The following is a 19651-nucleotide window of genomic DNA, read 5'->3' as shown; positions in this document are numbered from 1 at the left end:
GCTCCCAGCGTGCAGAGAAAAATGTGTTTGTTTCATTTGGATTATATTTTCCATCTGAAGAATAAATCAATGAATGCACGATAGGAAACAATTATATTAATTGTACAGTAGAGTTGCTAAATAAAACACTTAAACCTCAGGAAATGCTAAATTTAAGATTGCACAAGGTAGTGTTATAGACCCAAACCTAATTATGTCCTTTCAAACAAGCGTATGATGAAATGGGGTCCCTGCCTCATTAGTGAGATAATGTGAGTTGTGCCTCTTTCCAATGATACTCTCCCAAATCTCCGTTTTTCAGCTGCCACGTGCAAATGCAGAGTCAGAAGCATGTTATTAAGAAATCTTTCTAAGTAATAAACTACATGTAACAACACACAAATGCTTCATTTAAAATGGATTAAAGTGCCATCAAAAATGGCATTTCAGTTTCCCAAGCCTCCCACTAAATATCAAGTTTCAGTTCCATCCTGCAGGGAACTAAAATTATTTTTAAAGCTCATAAACAGCCTTCCACAATGACAGAAGGTTTTTTTGACTGTACCGTGATATTTTGCTTGACCCTTCCATATACCAGATAGCTGGACTGCAACAATTCTGAGTTCACGCATGTGAAACTTGTATCTAAATCAAGTTTTTTTTCCTCTGAATTATTCAAAAATCACTACACAAAAACTGATATCAAAATACAGATTAAGAGAAGAAAGCAGAAGAGTGAAGAGTGTCTAGGATCACAAGTAAATAATAATAATAATAATAATAATAATAATAATAATAATAATAATAATAATAATAATAATAATGCAGTTGATTAATACAAAGTAAAGCAGAAGATATTTTGGAGGTCATGTGCATGATGGTGTGAACTAAACTGTTTACATGATAAGATGATGGTATTTCAGAGAGGGAGAACTAGCAATGTCAAAGTCATAGAATATTGAAGAGCAGAGTTTAAACTGTATGTTTGATTTTTCACTACTTAGCTGCACTGATGGCAACCATTTATCCTGAAAGAAACATGGTAGATTTACTAAGAAAGAATTATAGATAAATTTTATTTTCTTGGACAAACATTCTAGCACATATCTCTCCTTAGATTTTTATATGGAGAATTTCCATAAATTTTTGCCCTTTGTTACTGGGAGAAGGCACTTTCCTAACTCTTAAGAGAAGACATGCTTGAGGGAGTGTCATTCACACACATGCTCACTCATACTGAGATTTAAACAAATATTGCAAATGATCAGGTTAATCTACATGCCAGCCTAGTTTAATGTTGGATTATCAAGCAACTGGTCATTTTCTATTAAAAATGATTCAGTTTGCCTCTGAGTGGGACCATGTTGATGATATTAAATACAGCACAAAATACATGTCAGGGATTGCATCTGAGAAAGAAAGGCAGGATCTGGCCTTCTGCTTTTATTTGTCTTGTAGGTGTTGCTCATTCATTTTTCAAAGTGTATTTGTTGCGATACCATGAGCATGCCCAGTGGCAGAAGATAAAGGAAGGCAAAATCAAAGTGACATTGAGTAACTCTACACATTAAGCTTTGATGCAGAAACATATTGTTTGAAAATATTTGCTGTGCAGCAGGTCTGTCAATTAGAGCTAATTATTTTTCTCTGATCAGGAAGAATGCAATCTTGTTTTAGGCAGGTTTCTTTGAATTGTATGTCTTTTATATAACTTCATTATAGGAAAATACTTCTTCCAAATTACTTTTTTTCTGGGCTGCTTAGCTATTGACTCAAATTGTCTGTGTTGAGTAGTTCTCTCTGCTTTGATAATTAACTTTTGATCATTACTGAATTTAGCAGCTCTAGTCAGATGTGTTCATAGCCATCCTCCTCAACTATTTCAGCATTCGTCGCCTTTAATCTTTGAACAAAATGATCTCATTGAGCCTCCATCAGCCTTGCTACTCAGTTAATAATTCCTGTTTCTCATCTTCATGACTGAGTTTGATTTGGTTTAGACTTGATGCAAGCTTTTGATTATTAATTTAAGATATTTCAAAGACAAACATGTTTTAAGAGTTATTTTTTATCTTATATTCCTAGGCCTTTACAAATAAGAAACTGGTTTTAACTCCACAACTCCTAAACTCCATGTATTAAAAGTACTACCTAGAAACAGAGCAGGTAGGAGGCCCCTAAACCACGATACATGTGCCCTGAGTGGGAGATGATGCTGCAAAAGACTGGAATTAAATTAGACTGATATAATGTAAGATTCAATGGGTGTTAGGAGAATTACATCATGGGACCTTAGCTAATTTTGAGCTTGAAAACATGCATTAAAATAATTTAGGATGATTAGAAAATGGAAGCTAGAGTGAACTAGACAATCATTCCACTTTAATTTGTAATTTCCTTCTGATTTTTTTTTACAATTATGGCCTTTCCATAATTGTGCTTCTGCTCTCTAAGACCTTATTTCAGCATGACTCTAGTGTTGAGTAAGAACGAAGAAGATGAAGAATACATGAAAAGTGGTAAGATACAGAGAATAATCCATCAGAGAGTATTTGCTCAGGGATGTTTTCCCATGACTTTTATAACTGTGAATGACTTCTACCTCTTATGTTGCATTACATCTGATTTTGGCACTATGGTTTTTAGCATTAATTCAAGAACCACCTGCACTATGCTTTACTTGATCTGCAGTGTGAATATACCCATAAACTTATTTTGTTAGCAGGTATTTAACTATTACACAAAAGATTAAACAAGGGAATAAGCACAAACTTCTTCTAGATTGTGCACAAGGACCACAAAATGTGAAAAACTATGATTTTCTTTGATACTAACAATTACCAAACTGGCGTTTGGATAGAAAAAAACAGAAAAAGTACTCCAGTCAGTAGAACTTTCCTACATCACAAAGACCTGGGAACTGACAAGAGGCTGGATCAAAAATATCAAAGTAAAAATAACTGGCATCTGCAGAATGTAAATTAGATTTTTGGTTAAGTGTTAGAGGGGAAGTGTATGCTATCCAAAGAAAAAATATATTTTCCATTGCATAACTGAAAATACAGGATTTTCAGCGAAAAGTATTTGATTTTGAAAAAGATTAGACAAAAAGTATTCTTTAAGACTGCCTCCTCACCCTCTTGATTCAGATGCACTGATCAGCCACCTAAGAAGGCAATTGCTGAACCTCCGAGAGTCTCTTAGGTTGAGACATGGCACTTCATGTTATCAAACATGTTGGCAGAAGAAGGAAGGCCATGCTTTAACTCTTCGCATGAGCTGCTTCAAATCTAACATAGGTTAATCTTCCAGTTTATAACCAACTCTGTATGGTTTGGTGAATAGCTAAGCAACTTGACTGTGTTTTACAACTCACCATGCTGTTTTCCTGTCCTGTAGGTATAAAAAAGACTTCCTGGAGATCCATTTCAACAATCCAATAAAAACAAAGAAACTTTCCACATCAGTTGAGTCATATATACAGTTTTTTATATATATGTGTATTAATAGATTATAATTTGACTTGTATTAAAAGTTATACCATGCTCTTATTTACAGAGAATGCCTTATCTATGATCCCAAGTAATGAACGAACACCCACACTGACTGCTCTGATTCCGTAATGATGCAGTTGGTACTAACTATGACTTCCTGTGGAGGAGGAGAATGTAGTGTGCAGCAAACTAAACCATCCAAAATTGCTGGGAATCATAAAGCCTAAAACCAAGGGCTGAAGAACTAGTATGTGATGATACATCATAAATATGTGTGTTGTGTTCCTTTTTTTTTTTTTTTTTTCTTCTTTACTTCATTGGTTACACTCTCCTCTACCTGTCCCCTAATGTCAACAGAGGAGATTGTATTTCTTTCGTGCTAATTGCCTTTGACATGAAGTTGGCAACCTTGTATTTGAGATTCTGTGTGTCATGTTCCGGGTCAGTCTCACCTCCAGGACAAAAAGCCCAATGTTACTGTATCTAGCACCAAAAACACTGGAGAAGATACTCTCCTCCTCACGTCATATTTAAAAAAAAATGAGTATTTTTCCTTCAGAAGCCAAACATGTGGGATGGATCAGCTAAGATCCATTTTTTGAAATATCAAGTCACCAAGCATGTGGTATCTACAGATCAGAACGGTTCACTGAACTCTCGCTGTGTATGAACTACAGAGAGCTTCTCATCATAGCTTTGAGCAATGCAGTAACCTTCATGGCTTCACAGAGAGATGCTCAAGAATACTTGAAATGCTGGAAATTTAATTTCGATCGGTGCAGTGGAGGCTGGGTAAAATGAAAAACAAAGTTTAAGTGACCAATTTTAAACTGGGCTGTCTGTGGGTTACGAGTCACCTTCATATTTGATATAAGTGAACTGATTTTAATTGAGCAATAACACAGATATATTTAGCCTTCTGTAAGCATTTTTTTCCCAAAACCTTAAGTTTCCATCAGGCCAAGAGTGGAAATCAAACTAAGGAAGCATGCAATGAAAAATGTGGCCACTTCCCATTCTTCAAGAGCTATTCTGGATTTTTTAAAAAAATAGAGAAAAGACATACTGAGTGCGTGCTACATTCTGAGGAGTGCTTGTTGTTCACGTAGACACATCTGAGCTAGTTTTATATTAGTTAGCATGGGTACTATGAACTTAGTTGCTTTTGTTGCACAGGCTGCAGTTTACTCCCTGGCTTTGGTGAACTTTACAATACAAACTGTTAGGGCTATCTCGCAGCGAACAGACTTATTTCAGAAACAACTCACAAAACATGTATGCTTATTTTAGGACTTCAGTACTAATGTTAGTTGACAGAGGAGGCTTGAAACAGTGTCTTCCTTCCCCAATCATTTTGATATATGCTGCATTCTTTCAAAAATGCTTTTGATGGGAAATTGCTAATTGTACTAATTTTGGCTTCTCCATCCAACAAAGGAGAAATTGTAATATGACTTTATAAATTCTACTGATTCCACTTTTGTAGTCCTATAAAACATTGTCAAGTTGCTTTACAAATGCTGATTGATGTTTCATGAAGTCTACAAGATTTAATGCTCTGACAATACCAATTGACTTGGTCATTGCAGAGTTCTACAGCAGAGAACAAACTCCTGGCTACAGCTAGGCCTGGTTTTTCATAAGAATTGTTTTATTTGGAAAACAAATATTCATTCCTGGTGACAGAAAAAAGTTGGGAAAATTGTACTGAATGGTCTATGTTTAAGAAAAAAACTCTAAATTGAAATTCTGGTTTGAAACATAATTTCCTAGCGAATAATTTATTACAAATTCATTACAATTGACCTAGGCTTAGTGGATGATAATTCTATTGTGAAGATATAAAACATCTAGCTAGGAATAAAACTCAGTATTTGTCGTCATCTTATTTACTGATGATTTTTCTAAAATGTGTTTGGTTCAACCCTCCAGATGCCTAAGAAATCAAAAAAAATCCATTATTCATAGGGTTTACTCCATAGCCACATTTCACCATGTTAATAATGTGATTAAAAATATTGAGGAGGCAAAAGAAACACAGAAAAGGTCAAGAAACATTTATAAGAGAAACAAAGTCTTCTCTAAACTTCCCTCAAGGAATAAGAAGCAAAATTCGAGATTCAAAAAACATCCTGTGACCTCATTGTGCAGCTGCAGACAGTCTCCACAACCCGTTTATTCCTCAGCTTCCCAGTTCTAACATGAGAGTAATTCTTTGTATCTCCATCTCTGAAACTTAACTGAACAGTGCTGATATTTTGAGATCCTATAATAAGGTGTACTCTTAGTGTGCAATGATGGATTGTTACTTTTGCAATGTTCACACAAGTTATATCTTCTTGCATCAAAATGGACAGGAGGATATGCAGACATCTCGGAAACAGCCCCTTGTACCCCTGCTCATTTGTAGTTAGGTTTTCCTTTGTGTCAAAGGCCTTTATCTCATTCCACTGGGAGTCCAACCTATCCTTAGTCTCTTCCCAACTTTAAATCAATGAATAGTTCCCTAGACTTGAGAAGCAGAAGGGCAGAGTCAAGGAGTACCAGCAGTGGCAGTGCTGAGAAGATGTGAATTGATTTTGCTACTGTTTATGCTGCTCATTTATTTCCTGTGATGGACTAAAGACTTTAAGGATTTTAATTTATACTGAACATCACCTCTACACTGAATGTTAAAAATCTATTACAAACAGGCAGCAAAGGTAACAGAGGTAAACTGACCTTGGTCTGGTTTAGTACATTGCTCAGATGTAACAATGTACTAATGTAAGGATGTAGTCAATTACTAAATTGCACAGCTTCCAAAATTATACTTCATAGTATTGCCATGAAATCGGTAATTTTGTAAAGCAGGCACGCTCTCTGTGAGAGGACCCTGCCCAAATCAATCGCACTGTCATACTGTGGTCCTGACCTGTCCCTACAAGCAGGCAGAAGGTCTGTTCTGGGAAGATTCATCCTGCCAGCACGAACAGAGCACCTCCAACCCCAGCAAACCTTTCAGTGGCAGATGAATTCATCGTAAGAAAAATTAAGGTGTTTAGTTCTCATTACTGTTCTCCTTCTGGAACACCTCCAGGGGAGATCAACTTTCACATCTTCTCCCCTTATTCTGTCTGACAGAAGCTAATTACTGGATTTATCACGCCCTTTTCATCACCTACTTTGCGCTTGTTCTGGCCACCTTTGAGCCCCTCCTTCAGACTTTTGCAACACCTCCCCCCCCCAGTCTCAAAGCCAGGACTAGCCTATCCTCTACTGGTGTAAAAAACTCCCAGGAATTTAGATTTTAAAGTTCACAGACGGTTGCTTGGGCTTTTACAAAAGAGCGACACTGCAGATGGCCAGCATAAGAAAGCCAGACACTTTCTTTACCAAAATGCTTCACAAGGCATTCATGATAAAAATCACACTCTCCTTTTGAGGAGAAAAGGGAGATAAATGTTTCCTGTGTGTTTGGATTAGTGAGTGTTGAGCACTGAGATAGCCTGCAGATATCACAGACTTCAGATTTATTTTTATAGGACAGTTTGGTCAAGTCTGGCTTTTCTCTTAACAACAACAATGCTGGTGTCGATCAATTATCTCACCTGCTGCTGCCTCTGCTTCCTGCCAAAACAATACAGGGCTTTTGCATAAGTGGCATACATAGCAAGAGGCCCTGGGGAAATATATTTTTCCTCCATGCTTATAATAAAGACTCCTTTACAAATGTGTGCAAGCATGCACGCACACACACAGAGTACATGACCTGTCCTGTGGACTGAAAGCTGCATCTCTTTCCTCCCTTCCACCCCAAAAAAGGCTGGCAATCCTCCAGGGTCTGGTCCTTATGGCTGTACTAAGGAACAACTGGCCTTTCCATTTCTAATTAGTAGTGGAGGCATCAGGTCTTTTTAAAGTTTCTCCTTCAGGTGAATGACGTCTTATGATATGGCTGACAGAGCCTGGCTGCTTCAGGCTGGTGGCATGAAAAACTAAACCCAAGAGAAGCACCTGTTTAAGAGAGCACTGAGGGGCTATGAAGCACCTGCTTACTTGTAGAGAAGTGAGGAGAGGACTTCCTGCAGCTGTATTTAACAATCTTTTCAACGAAGGCATTTCATTCCCCCTTTGTTAGGGCTGCCTGTCTGCCAGTATTTTCATTTCCTCTATTATTTACTGCAGCAGAGAGTTATTGAGACACTGAGCTGGCAGTGCATGGTAGGGAACCCATCCAAGAGGCATGTGCAGCTCCTGTGCTGCCCCAGAGCCCACGTAAGATCATGGCTGCAACCTTCAGGGGCAAACATTGCTGTTGCTCTGTAGTACTGTGCACTCAACAACAACCATTTGTCCTGAGGGTTGTACTAATCCCCTTCCTCACTGATGGACAACTTCCGAAATAACAACATGTGTGGAAACAATTTCATGAGATTCTGTGAATCTGAACAAGTTAAAAGCTTTAGGTAACACAGTGTATTTTAGTGGTGGGCCATGTTTTTCGCTCGTATCTACAGCAAGCTCAGCCCAGATCTCAGAGTGGTTACTAAAAGCTTCTGCTGATAATAAACAAATACATGACATGAACCTACATCATTACCATGTGAATTATGACCTTGGACATGTCAGCCATCAAATCTCTTATTACCAAACATTTGTCTAACAGAAGCTGGAGTACTCATTTTACACAGTTGACGATATACGATTGTTTCAACTAGAGTTGTGCAGAATAAAAGAATCTGAATATTAATTAAAATGGGCTGAGGTAGCAAGAAGAGACATCTTCACAATAGGACTTTTCATGGTTAGAGGCTGCCAAGGTTGGAGAATGACTGTATTATCCTAATAGCTTCTGTTTTTATTAATGGCTTAAAGAAAACATTTTCCTACAATTATAAAATGTGACTGTAGATCTTAAACACTGGAATGTGGGTTCTTTAACAAAACACATGCTGCTGTGGCTACAATTGATGCTGCATCACTCTGGGATTTCAATGGAACCCAATGACAGATAAACTGTTTACATTAAAAGAGTCTATCAAAGTTATTTTGCACCTAGTTTCATCCTAATCCATCTGATTTTTCTATAGCTTTGACAAGATGACCTCTCTCACTGTGTGTGCAGTATTGATGTCATTACTGAAGAGCTGTTCTTCAGCCTTTCTGGTGATAACAAAGTAAATGGAAATGTAGAGAAACCTTGGGGAGGTAAACAGCTTGTTCAGGATCCAGCTAAAAAATGGGGAAAATTACAACAGGAAAGGATATCTATTGTTACAAGGGAAGCGGTCATTGTTCCACTTCAAAAAGTGTTTACGTGATATGATGAAGGCATACTGCGTCTTAGAATTTAATAAAATTTTTTAAAAATTAACACAAGTAAAGGCTTTGAAAGCTCAGTACACATTATAAGAATTCAAAGCTCAGCCTATGGCTGATGACCTTTTTAGACACAACTACAAAGTCAAACATTTTGTATGCAATTACCTAATACTAACCTAGCAAAAAAGAATTATGATTGTGTAAAATACAAACGACAGAGAAGGGCCATGGATTATATGCGTGTCTTGTGTTTGTATGGTTATTAGAGAAGTGGCAATAAAGTGGCAATGATTAAGGGAAGGAGGAAAAAAAATCAAATAAAGAAAAACATCTTATTGATTTGATCTGCCAAAACCACTCTGTACATAAAATACTGAAAATGGAGCAGGTCTGTAACTGGTATCAAAGTTTCATTGGTTCAAAAACACACAGAACACTAGCAATGTGCTTTAAATTAAGTACGCATTTCAAAGGTTAACAGGACTATTCCTTAGGCAGAAGAACAAAGAGGAGCTGGTTAAAGAAAATTGGGTGCACTACAGCTACTTAAAATACTGTATCCAGGCACAACTCATTTGGATGCCTTTGAGCTCAAAGCTAATTTGAATTATACAGAGGTGCTTTAAAGAACAAAAATACTAACCTGTGTTTTATCTAAGCTCTGTTAGCTGAGCTGAGCTACTAATTAAAAATCTTCACTACTCTTCCTAAATTCTGATGTGTTTTTTTAACAGAGTAATAAAGCCATCTAAAAGCTCTGTCCTTCCTCACAGAAGAGTGTTAACATTAGCATCTCTGAAATGCCTTGTCATCTAATGGTTTTACCAACATGTCTGTCATCTGTCTTGACTGTATCTCTTGTAGCCAATATAAAAATATTGTGCAGTAGGACTTGTGAATGCAATACTGATGCATATGCCAACATTCCCTTCAGTGACAATACTACAAGACTCTACAATCCAGGCAATGCTGAAATGTAACAATCTCTCAAATAATACATTAAACAGATGTGTACCTGGTATTATAAATATGTGACATAAAAATCTATTGGGTTGGTCGGTGTGCATATTAAAAACCATTCAAGTAGGTCAAATTGTGGATAACTTAAAACTTTAAAGACAGCAATTTTAATAAAACTGTCAATACAATTTTCTTTGTAAAAACATTTGACACTGATTATGCTGCTTATATTGAAAGAGAAACACACGGTCTATATCTTTAGATCTTTTATTGAACTGTGAGCACAGCATCAATAACTGCTTCTCAGCTGTAAATGAAAATTGATTCCAGATCTAACCCGTCGTTTTCTGTGTGTCTTTAATCCCAAATCACCCACAATGAGACATAAGAATCAGCATTTTGTCTATGGGACAAAGCATGTGTCATATGGCCAGCTCCAAAGTGTCTACATTGAAGAAAGTGTGGGGTGTGTTTACATGTGTTAGATGTAGGGTAACTGCAGTCCCTCCAAGGTAGGCCCAAAAAGTGATGACGGGAGTTTGCAGTTTGGGGTGGAGTGACTTGTAACATGCTTCATGCTCTATTGCAATGATCAGTACAGTCCAAAGCTTTATGGATTTGAAGTCATTGGACCTCCTGCATGTCACAGCCCAAAGAAATTCACTTCATAACTTCTGCATCAAGCCTACAACTGCCAGTATTCTAAAAGGAGAGGGGAAATCACAAGGTTTCCATGCTGTTTGCAGAAGTTTGGCACTAGTAGTTTAGATTTCCTGTCAGCTGTCACTTGCTTAAGTGTCACTTAAGCCCTCTGGGGCGAAATGATAGCCTCTTCCAGGAATCTTTTCCTTGGTGATATGCTGCTAGGCCATCATCATGTGTGCCTTAACCAAAAAAGACCTACTGCTTATAAAGGAAGGTTCTCCAGATCATGTTTATAACTCTTAGAAACAATTTCTCATTATTCAAAATCCTGCTTAAAAAGTGAATGCTAAAAGTAGGCAGCATGTTCAGTTACAGCCTTGCTGACACTATCTATAGAATAAATACTATAGTTCTACCAGTGACTTCAATCTGGTAGTTCTCATGCTATCCAGAAATCAGTCTCAACTTCTTAATTATATGACTGACTGGAGCTATCATGTGTGTTGGGTTTCTCCTCAGCAGTGGGGAGAAAAGGAAGGAGATGCTTAACACCTGAAAGAGCACGAGGTCCATGGAGTCCTAAATAAATGCAGTACAGATCAGAAATACATCAGAAATGCTCGTTCATAGGAGTGAGAGAGTAAGACAGAAGAGCTTTGTTTCTTGCAGACAAGCTTCTAACAATCTTCCACCATGACAAATGGACTACTGGTAGTCTCAGAAGACAGGCTGATAGATCAAACTCTGTCCACATACTATAGACATTCACTAAAACTTGAGATCAAGGTGCATTTATGGATCAGTGTCACTACCACCCCTGCCATGTAAAGATTGAAGGGTCCCCAGCAATTCTCAAAGGACAAAGCCTCAGGCTCCCTACCGACCACTGTTCTCAAAAGAATTTCAATTTCCTTGAAATATGAGTAGAGATAAAGATAACAAACTGATTTTTACATACTGTGTTTTTATTAATAAAAATGAGTAAATGCTAGCTCATGCTTCACATTGGCTGCAAGCCTATAGCAAAAAAAAAAAAAAAAAAAAAAAAAAAAAAAAAAAAAAAATCACTAAGATTGTAAAGACAATGATTCCATTTCCTCATAGAAATGTTGCATAAACTGTTAGAATGGTTTTGAGCTGGGAGTTTTAATCTTTTCTCTTCCTGTCAGAATGCGCACAGATGTACAGCTGAATTACAATGGTCATTTGACTGCAAAATACTATGTTAAAAAAAAATAAAAATCTAACCTTGGGCTCCACAGCTGAACATTCAACACTGTAAAATTCACATATTGTAATAGACTTGACTGTCCCTCCTGAATGAATATTTTATATACTTTTTGGAAAAAATATTTTGCAGTCAAAAACCACTGCAGTTACTTTGTTGATGTTTATTTGTCTGACCAGTGGGCCATATCAACTTCCAATCCCCTCTTTTTAAAAAGATATGGCAGAAGCTGCTAAAGTGTGAAGGCACTGCCAGTGAAATGCGAGAGTGATGCAGCAGAGCCACGCTGCTCAGCTTTGCAAGGCCTTAGCCTGGGATGCAGTGTGTGACAAAAATATAAAGGACAGACACATACACTCATTCATTCAGGAAAGCTAAGAAGCTGTGGATTCTTTCCTATAACGTCTATAACTTTGTCTATGCCCTCTATCGGTAATACAAATAAAAGAGATGCAACCATACATCTGTGGGGTACACAGGAAAGGTGAAGGCTTCCCTTGAAGTGCAGGGCATTTAAGAAATATTCTCAGTGTGCTTCTTGTCCAGGCAGTTCATTTATTTTTTACGTGATTGGAAACGTTCATGTTTGGAATCCCTACAGATATAGACCATAATCTATTTCTTAAGAAGATATTTGGGAGAGCTTAGGAGATCTGAATCAATTCTAATCACTTAGAGTGAGATGAAGCTCACACTGCTAAAAGGAAAAACATTCTATGTGCTATAAAGTTTTGAGAACTTACATGAACGGTCCTTATTGTGCTCTCGTTTGCAGCTTATGCTGTGTATTGTAGCACTGGAAAGTCAGACGGAGTTTTGGTGCAGTCTGAGTCTTCCTACAGCGCAGGCACATCACTACCCTATAAGGACCCAGGCTGCAGCCCCTGAACTGGGAGCAGTGTGACACTCTTCATGCCCATGATGCTGCCTTTGGGTAAGAAGCACGCATGTACCACACATCAGTAGTGACGTTTCTGAGAGCAATCAAGACTCCACTGTGCAGTGTAGATATGACTGTGTCTTTCCTGTTTAGGATTAACATCAGAGATGACACCTGTTCAAGTCAGTGACGGCTTTTTGCTTGATATCAGCAAATGCTGATCCAGGCATTTGCTTCTTCATTTAGCAATGATACACGATTTCATTTTAGCAGTGTAAATTGTATAAATTTGGAATAATTCTACCTAAGTGACTAGAAAACTGCTACTATAGGAAAACAAAAGTAATTCCTACCTCATAATATATTTCTCTTTCTGTATTTTGGCCATCTCAGGATCATAATGTCATTTTAGAGGTTCATTTGGGCAAGTTCCCAATAGATCAGAAATCCTGCTGGCTTCCTAAGCCACCATGTTTGTACAACAGCACATTGCACAAGTACAGGCTTTTGATCCTTTGGCTTCAGATGAGAGCACAGGTCTTACTTGGTGTTAAAAAATACTGACCTGTATGACTAAAGGGTCAACTGACACCAGAAGGTAAATCTTTTTTCTGGCATGACCTTAAAGGATGAATTGGTTAGGTTAAAGGAGAACATTTAGGTGCTTTAAAAATAAATAAGAAAGAAAGATCAACTTATAATTAACGTTTCCCAGGCTGAACAGATCATCTTATGCTGAATTATAGCATTACCTTCCTTTCTATTGCAGATGTTGAAACATTTGAGCCTACTGCATATATAAAGGATGAAGGATGAATTTAACCCAAAGTCTCTTCTTTTTCCTGATAAGAATATTTCACCAGCTTTATTTCCCAGTCTTATCCATAAATATTTATAAAGTGGGAAGGATAGAGAATGACATGAGCCATTTTTTTTGAATATGATTCTTCATTAATGTCTCAAGTAGGTTGAGAGACTTTCAGTATTGATTTACAGCTACACACTGAGGGTTTTCCCTCTCACAAACAGGAATCACTGGATTACTCACTATGGATTCCCAGCCCTTTACTCACTGACCAGAACAAAATTTACGGACTGATTCTTCTCAGGAGCAATTGTACAAATGAATTGCAAAGTGCAAACCAACTCTGAAGTTGTTTTGGTGCTCTGATGTGGTGATTTTACATCCACTTCCAAAAAGGTCACCAATTTCAGAAATCGAGTGTGAAACAAACAGAGGCTGTACTACAGTTAGTTTGGTACAGTGGAGGACAGAAACTCAGAGCACATTAGCTATTCCTGGGCCATGTGTGGTCTCTTATTCCAAGGCTAGTAAATCATGTTATGGTTTAGTTTAATCCACTTTACAAAGTGAATTCAGCAAAGCTGACAAAATGTGGACATATTTAAGAATGTTTCCTCACACAGAGGTTCTGTGCACAAGCAAGATTTAAGCTACTGGATTATGCAGCACCCCAAAATGCTTTTGATGCAAATGTAGTAAAACAACATGCAATCACATTCAACCAATGAAACAACTGTGTCAGACTATACGGACTATGCACTTACATGAGATGTATTTACCTGTTCATTGTCATCTTCATCACTGCTGAGTTTCAGATCATCCTCAAGCATTCTGTAAAAAAAAAGAGACAGCATAGAATTACATTTATTGAATGAACTTTATATACAGTGGGGTGAATCTACCCTTCAGCAAAGTCAGAGGGAAGACTCCCTTTCAATTCAACAGCAGCAAAATCAGATGTATGATAAGTAAACTGATGAATACTCCATGTGTGTATGTATTAGCCTTCTGTGTGATGCTAGGTATGAACAAATGACTTCCAGACTCGTCCATCATAAAGTCTGGCAGTCAGCGTCTCTTTCATGTCCTCGTTTACTTGCACATTGTCTCATGGTGATCAGTCCATATACACCTATATGTATTTCTAAATGAGAAGGTGGAAGGGAAATTCACCTCTGAGACTGTTAAAACCTAAGGAAAAGTCCTCTGTGCTCCATTCCCGATCTAGGGCATCACTGACCTTCTCTGAGGCCAGAACCAATTCCCACCTTATCAAACTGAGAATGCAGAGTGATGAATAGCAAGAAGAGGAAGAGGTTGTCTGAGGTTTGATGGGACCTCACAGTTGTTAGTATCTGAAGGCAGAGCAAATGTTTTCCAAGCTAGGAATCTGCTAATTCATATCCCCATTTTTATTTAGTTCTTTAAATATAGGGAAATCTCACATGACTGCTCTTGGCCCTTGGTTAAAGGGGAAGGAAACTCCTAAAAGATGTGGCTGTCCCAATGCTTCCTTCCTTTCCTCTGGCAGAAGAAAGAGTTAAATAATGCATATTACTGTATTAACACTCATATTACCTTTTTTAATTCAAGACTTGCGTATAGCAAAAAACATGGGGTAAGAAACTATATTATTTGCCTATACATCTTTGCAGAAAAGATCTCTTTGTTAGAGGTCTACCTAGAAAGACTTAACTAGCAGCCCCCAAATACTCCCATACAGCTTCCCATATATTCAAGCTTTGGTGGATCTCCTCAGAGCTGACATTCCTTTGGGAACACTTCTACCTCACACCCATCTTTTCACCTTGACAAATTCTCTTATTGCAGTATGATGTATGAATGAATGGGCACATCTCACCTGTATCTACTGTGACAGCCACTAAAATTGCCGAGTCTCCCTCCTCCCAGCCTGAGCTTCTTTACCCATGGTAGGAGGCTCGCAAATTGCAACTGTTGTTTCCTTTCTGCCTTGATGGAGACTGAGGTCTATGATTTTTTTTATTGTTAGCCTTTAAATAACTGTAGCAATCGATGGATGTTCAATAGGAAGATTTTGTTCAAAGACTACCAGTAAATTATGGAAGCCTCCTGGTATAAGAAATTTTAAAGAGGGGACAATAATCCCAATGTGGAAATATCAGAAGGCTCGAAGCCCTGCTAGTGCTCTTAAAAAGAGAAAGTGCAAGGAGATCTTTAAACCAGTTTGCAAGTCATCTGTCTTTCGTGACCTCTGTTGTCGGGCAGCTCAGTGGTTACAAAGTATCTGGACACATAACTACTAGTCATTAACGTCTTGATAAATGGCAGATGCCTCCCTGTAATATGTGAACCTATAAAAGTAAGACCGTAGCATGGATAAAGAATCTGCTAAAAGTAAGAATTTGTGGTGGGTTGACCTTGGCTGGATGCCAGGTGCCCACCAAGCTGCTCTATCACTCCCCTCCTCAACTGGACAGGGGAGAGAAAATACGACGAAAGGATCGTGGGTTGAGATACTGAAAGAGAGAGATCATTCAAGAGATTACTGTCACAGGAAAAACAGAATCGACTTGGGCAAAATAATTTATTACCAATCAAATCAGAGTAGGTTAATGAGCAATAAAAACTAAACAACACCTTCCACGCACCCCTCCCTTCTTCCCGGCCTCAACTTCACTCCTGATTTCTCACCCTCCTCCCCCCAGCAGCACAGGGGGATGGGCAATGGGGGTTGTGGTCAGTTCATCACCCGCTGTCTCTGCCGCTCCTTCCTCCTCAGGGGAGGACTCCTCACATTCTTCCTCTGCTCCAGTGTAGGGTCCCTCCCACAGGAGACAGTCCTTTGAGAACTTCTCCAATGTGGGTCCTTCCCATGGGCTTCAGCTCTTCACAAACTGCCCCAGCATGGGTCTCCCATGGGGCCACAGCTCCTGCCAGGAGCCTGCTCCAGCACAGGCCTCCCATGGGGTCACAGCCCCCTTCGGGCACATCCCCCTGCTCCGCCGTGGGGTCCCCCCCGGGCTGCAGGTGGGTGTCTGCTCCCCCGTGGAGCTCCCCGGGCGCAGGGCACAGCTGCCTCCCCATGGGCTGCCCCACGGGCTGCAGGGGAACCTCTGCCCCGGCCTGGAGCACCTCCTGCCCCTCCTCCTGCACTCACTTGGGCTCTGCAGGGCTGGTTCTCTCACATATTCTCACTCCTCTCTCCCAGCTGCTGTTGTGCAGCAGGTTTTTTGCCTTCTTAAATCTGTTATCCCAGAGTTGCTACCACCATCACTGATGGGCTCAGCCTTGGCCAGCGGCGGGTCCATCCTGGAGGCGGCTGGCATTGGCTCTGTTGGACACAGGGAAGCTTCTCACAGAAGCCACCCCTGCAGGACCCCCCGCTATCAAAACCTTGTCATGTAAACCCAACACAGAATTTTTCAGGAAATATTAATCTTTAGAGGCCTGGACTTTGTTGATGAACAGGAACTTTTAATGTTGTTTATCTAGCAGGCACATCCATTTGTTTCCCCAGTGTCATTATTTGCTGTGCCATTCTGAATGTATCGCTGTACCTTGATCTATCCACAGTCCCAGATTGTTATCTGCAAGTCTCATTACACACCAGAAGGACAATACCCCCAGGAAACACAGACCATCTTCATACAGGACTATATCATTCTGACTCTTAACTCTATTTCAATCCTACACTCCTACTTTTAAACCTACATCTCACTTTAATGTGTAAATTAGCCACTGCTTTAAAGCAGCACTGCTAGATAATGTGCTCTATTATTATTTTTTAATGCAGATCTAAGAGGACATAATGCAAAGGATCTTTTCATGAACGAAGCCCAAAGGGTGGTGTTTTTTTTCTTCCCAGCTATCTTTTTTTTTTTTTTTTTTTTCATTTGTTACATGTTAAATTCCTTTTTGACATACCCTGGTAGAAATAAACCAAAAAGGACAAAGGAAATTCCATACTGGATAAATGTAAAGAACAAAGAGGAAAACATAAAAAAGATAAATGAATACACTTACTAAACTAACCAAACAGCCATCTGAAATGGCTGATTAACTATCCCCATACAGCCTGTACTGCAGACACTTTCTAACAAGTACTGTAAGCACAAGACATGTTTATTGAATATTGAAAAATATAAAATGGATATAAAACATGATTAGTAGGAAGGACAACTGTTAGAGTTGGTTTCAGATAAACTAAATTTGCAGGATTTATGAGTTCTCTTCAAGAGACTAATGGATGTTTAGACGACTAGAGAGAGGAAAAAAATTGGATTTTGGTATTTCTTTAGCAGTTCCAAGCTTATCACTTGGAGTATATAATTCTTCTTAGCCTGTTCTGCTAAATGAAGAATATGTCATCCCATTCAGTTACAAAACTCAAAGGTTAAACAACTAAACCACACAGCTTCTAAAATGCATCACACTCTCCTGGCAGATGGAATAATTAAAGAGAAACTGAGTATAGTATCAACAATAAATATATGGTAGCCAGAGAAGTGAGGGAATAAATTAAAAATACACCGTATGTGCAAATGAAAGTAGACTGCTGAAGAGTTCAAATAACCTGCTCCCAGAGGATACTGGTTAGAAGAGGTAATATTTTACAGGCAGCAGAGGACTAGATGGTCTTCCACAATTTTAAAATGTGCTTAATATTCTGAAGACATGGGTCACAGTAACTTGTACTATTTAATGTTTCTATTAACTCTCATTTATAAGCAAGCAGCATCTGACCACACTCAAAGCCCAATAAGGGCTTTTTAAGATTGCCAGCAACCTTAATCCAAGGTGACTATTTCACTGCCATATCTAGAGAGGTAACCCATTTCAGCTTCAAAGCCCTGAGACAGAAGAGCTCTGTATCTACAACTCTCTTAAACACTGTCTGGATGGTTTGAATGCGAAATTAGGCCCTCTTGAGTGAGAGATCCTTGTAAATACACATATGATCTATTCTGCTCTACGTAATTGTTAACCTCAGAAACACCCAGACTGGAGATTACAGAGTGCGTTTGTTATGAAGATCAGGCCAGCTATTAATAAAGACCAATCTGGTGGATAAGTTACAGTTACAATGAATGCTGGCAATGAGGGAAAATCAAAGAGAAAACTGCCTGTATCAGAAAGCTATCTCCAGAGGTGTTATGAATTAATTTTATTTCCTATTCTTGTCTGACCCAGTTGACATTATTATTGAATATACATGTACTTGTTTGTCTTTTCATCCATAGCTAATGCAAACCACCACTTTAGGGAAAGAGTGGGATTAAGTAGGATTTTTTATTTCATTATTAGAGCAATGCCATTTACTCTTAACAGTTGAAGTTGTGTCAGCACATTTATTATAATCTACAATTTTCAGAGGTTTATAATTTGGAAAGTGAAATTATTGCAAAGCAGAAATGTCAGGACAATGCAGCACATTTATCTGTGGTGTAAGTAGGGGCAATCTCATTGACTGACTACAATACCCACTTTCTCCAGGGATGAATCGGCTCCCAAAGCAGATTGTTCCTACATTACATATTTAAGTAGACAAATGGCTGAATGAGGGCTTTATTAGGATGAGTTCTGTAAAAGTGTCACTAGAATAGTAACAACAAAATATTATTTTTAGGAGCCTTGAACTTGTACCAGGCCTCAGAAGATGATGAGACGGACCAAAATAAAAATGAGTTATTTTTATAAGTTTATTATGATTTTGGCATATCAAGCTAAATTTTTATCTTCCCCCTTGACTCTTCATGCATTTTCCAAAAATATCTTTAATAAAAATGCCATGAAAATAAACCAGTTTAAAGATAATCAGAAACTCCTGTGTATCTGCTCTCTTAAGAGATAATGTCAAAAGGATATGCAGGTCCCATCATGGCTTCGGTTTCCCAGTGGGACAGACTGTTTTATACCTTTTTCCTGTCCATGTTCATCTTGAATGAGTCATGGAGCCACTCGAGCCGCTCCTAACAGTTGTTACAGCATGAGTTAGTTAAAATGTTAAGTCTAGGCACATTTTTTTTTTATCTGCTTCAGAGAAATCATGAATAGTGAGAGGCCAAAGCTGCAGAGCAAGATGACCCAGGACTTGAGGAGACTTTTGGGGTCACTGAAATAGGTCTTCCCACCCATCAGTGCTGGGAGGAGTAAAGGCAGCAGAATCTCAACTCATCTCTGGGGTCTGGGCTGAACCTTACTGGGGTGCCACCAAGCTCAGCTGCATGCACACTCAAACTGCACTCATAGCCCATCCCGACTGTTGAGTTCAGCAGATGTTTTGTACACTCCAGACCTGCTGGTTTGGGATCCTGTGAATGAGCAAGTGAGGATTTGATTAGGAGATGTGAGATAACCTCCTCCCTGAAAAAGCA

General features: G+C 38.7%; 1 protein-coding gene across 5 annotated transcripts in view; it reads right to left on the bottom strand.

Annotated features, from left to right (window-relative positions):
* Window positions 1-19651, bottom strand: part of AFF2 (AF4/FMR2 family member 2) — a 292387-nt gene that overhangs the window by 77268 nt on the left and 195468 nt on the right. For 3 of the 5 annotated variants that reach the window (XM_026848360.1, XM_026848361.1, XM_026848364.1), the window contains one exon: window positions 14060-14126. In XM_026848360.1, coding sequence (XP_026704161.1) covers window positions 14060-14126 — 67 coding nt within the window. The remainder of the gene's footprint in view (window positions 1-14059; window positions 14127-19651) is intronic. The other 2 variants (XM_026848362.1, XM_026848363.1) reach the window with 1 other exon arrangement.

Source organism: Athene cunicularia (assembly GCF_003259725.1).
Source record: "Athene cunicularia isolate RWA chromosome 4 unlocalized genomic scaffold, athCun1 chr4_part3, whole genome shotgun sequence".
NCBI lineage: Eukaryota > Metazoa > Chordata > Aves > Strigiformes > Strigidae > Athene > Athene cunicularia.
Note: the sequence above shows the minus strand (reverse complement) of the source record. Positions and strands in the feature narration are given on the sequence as shown.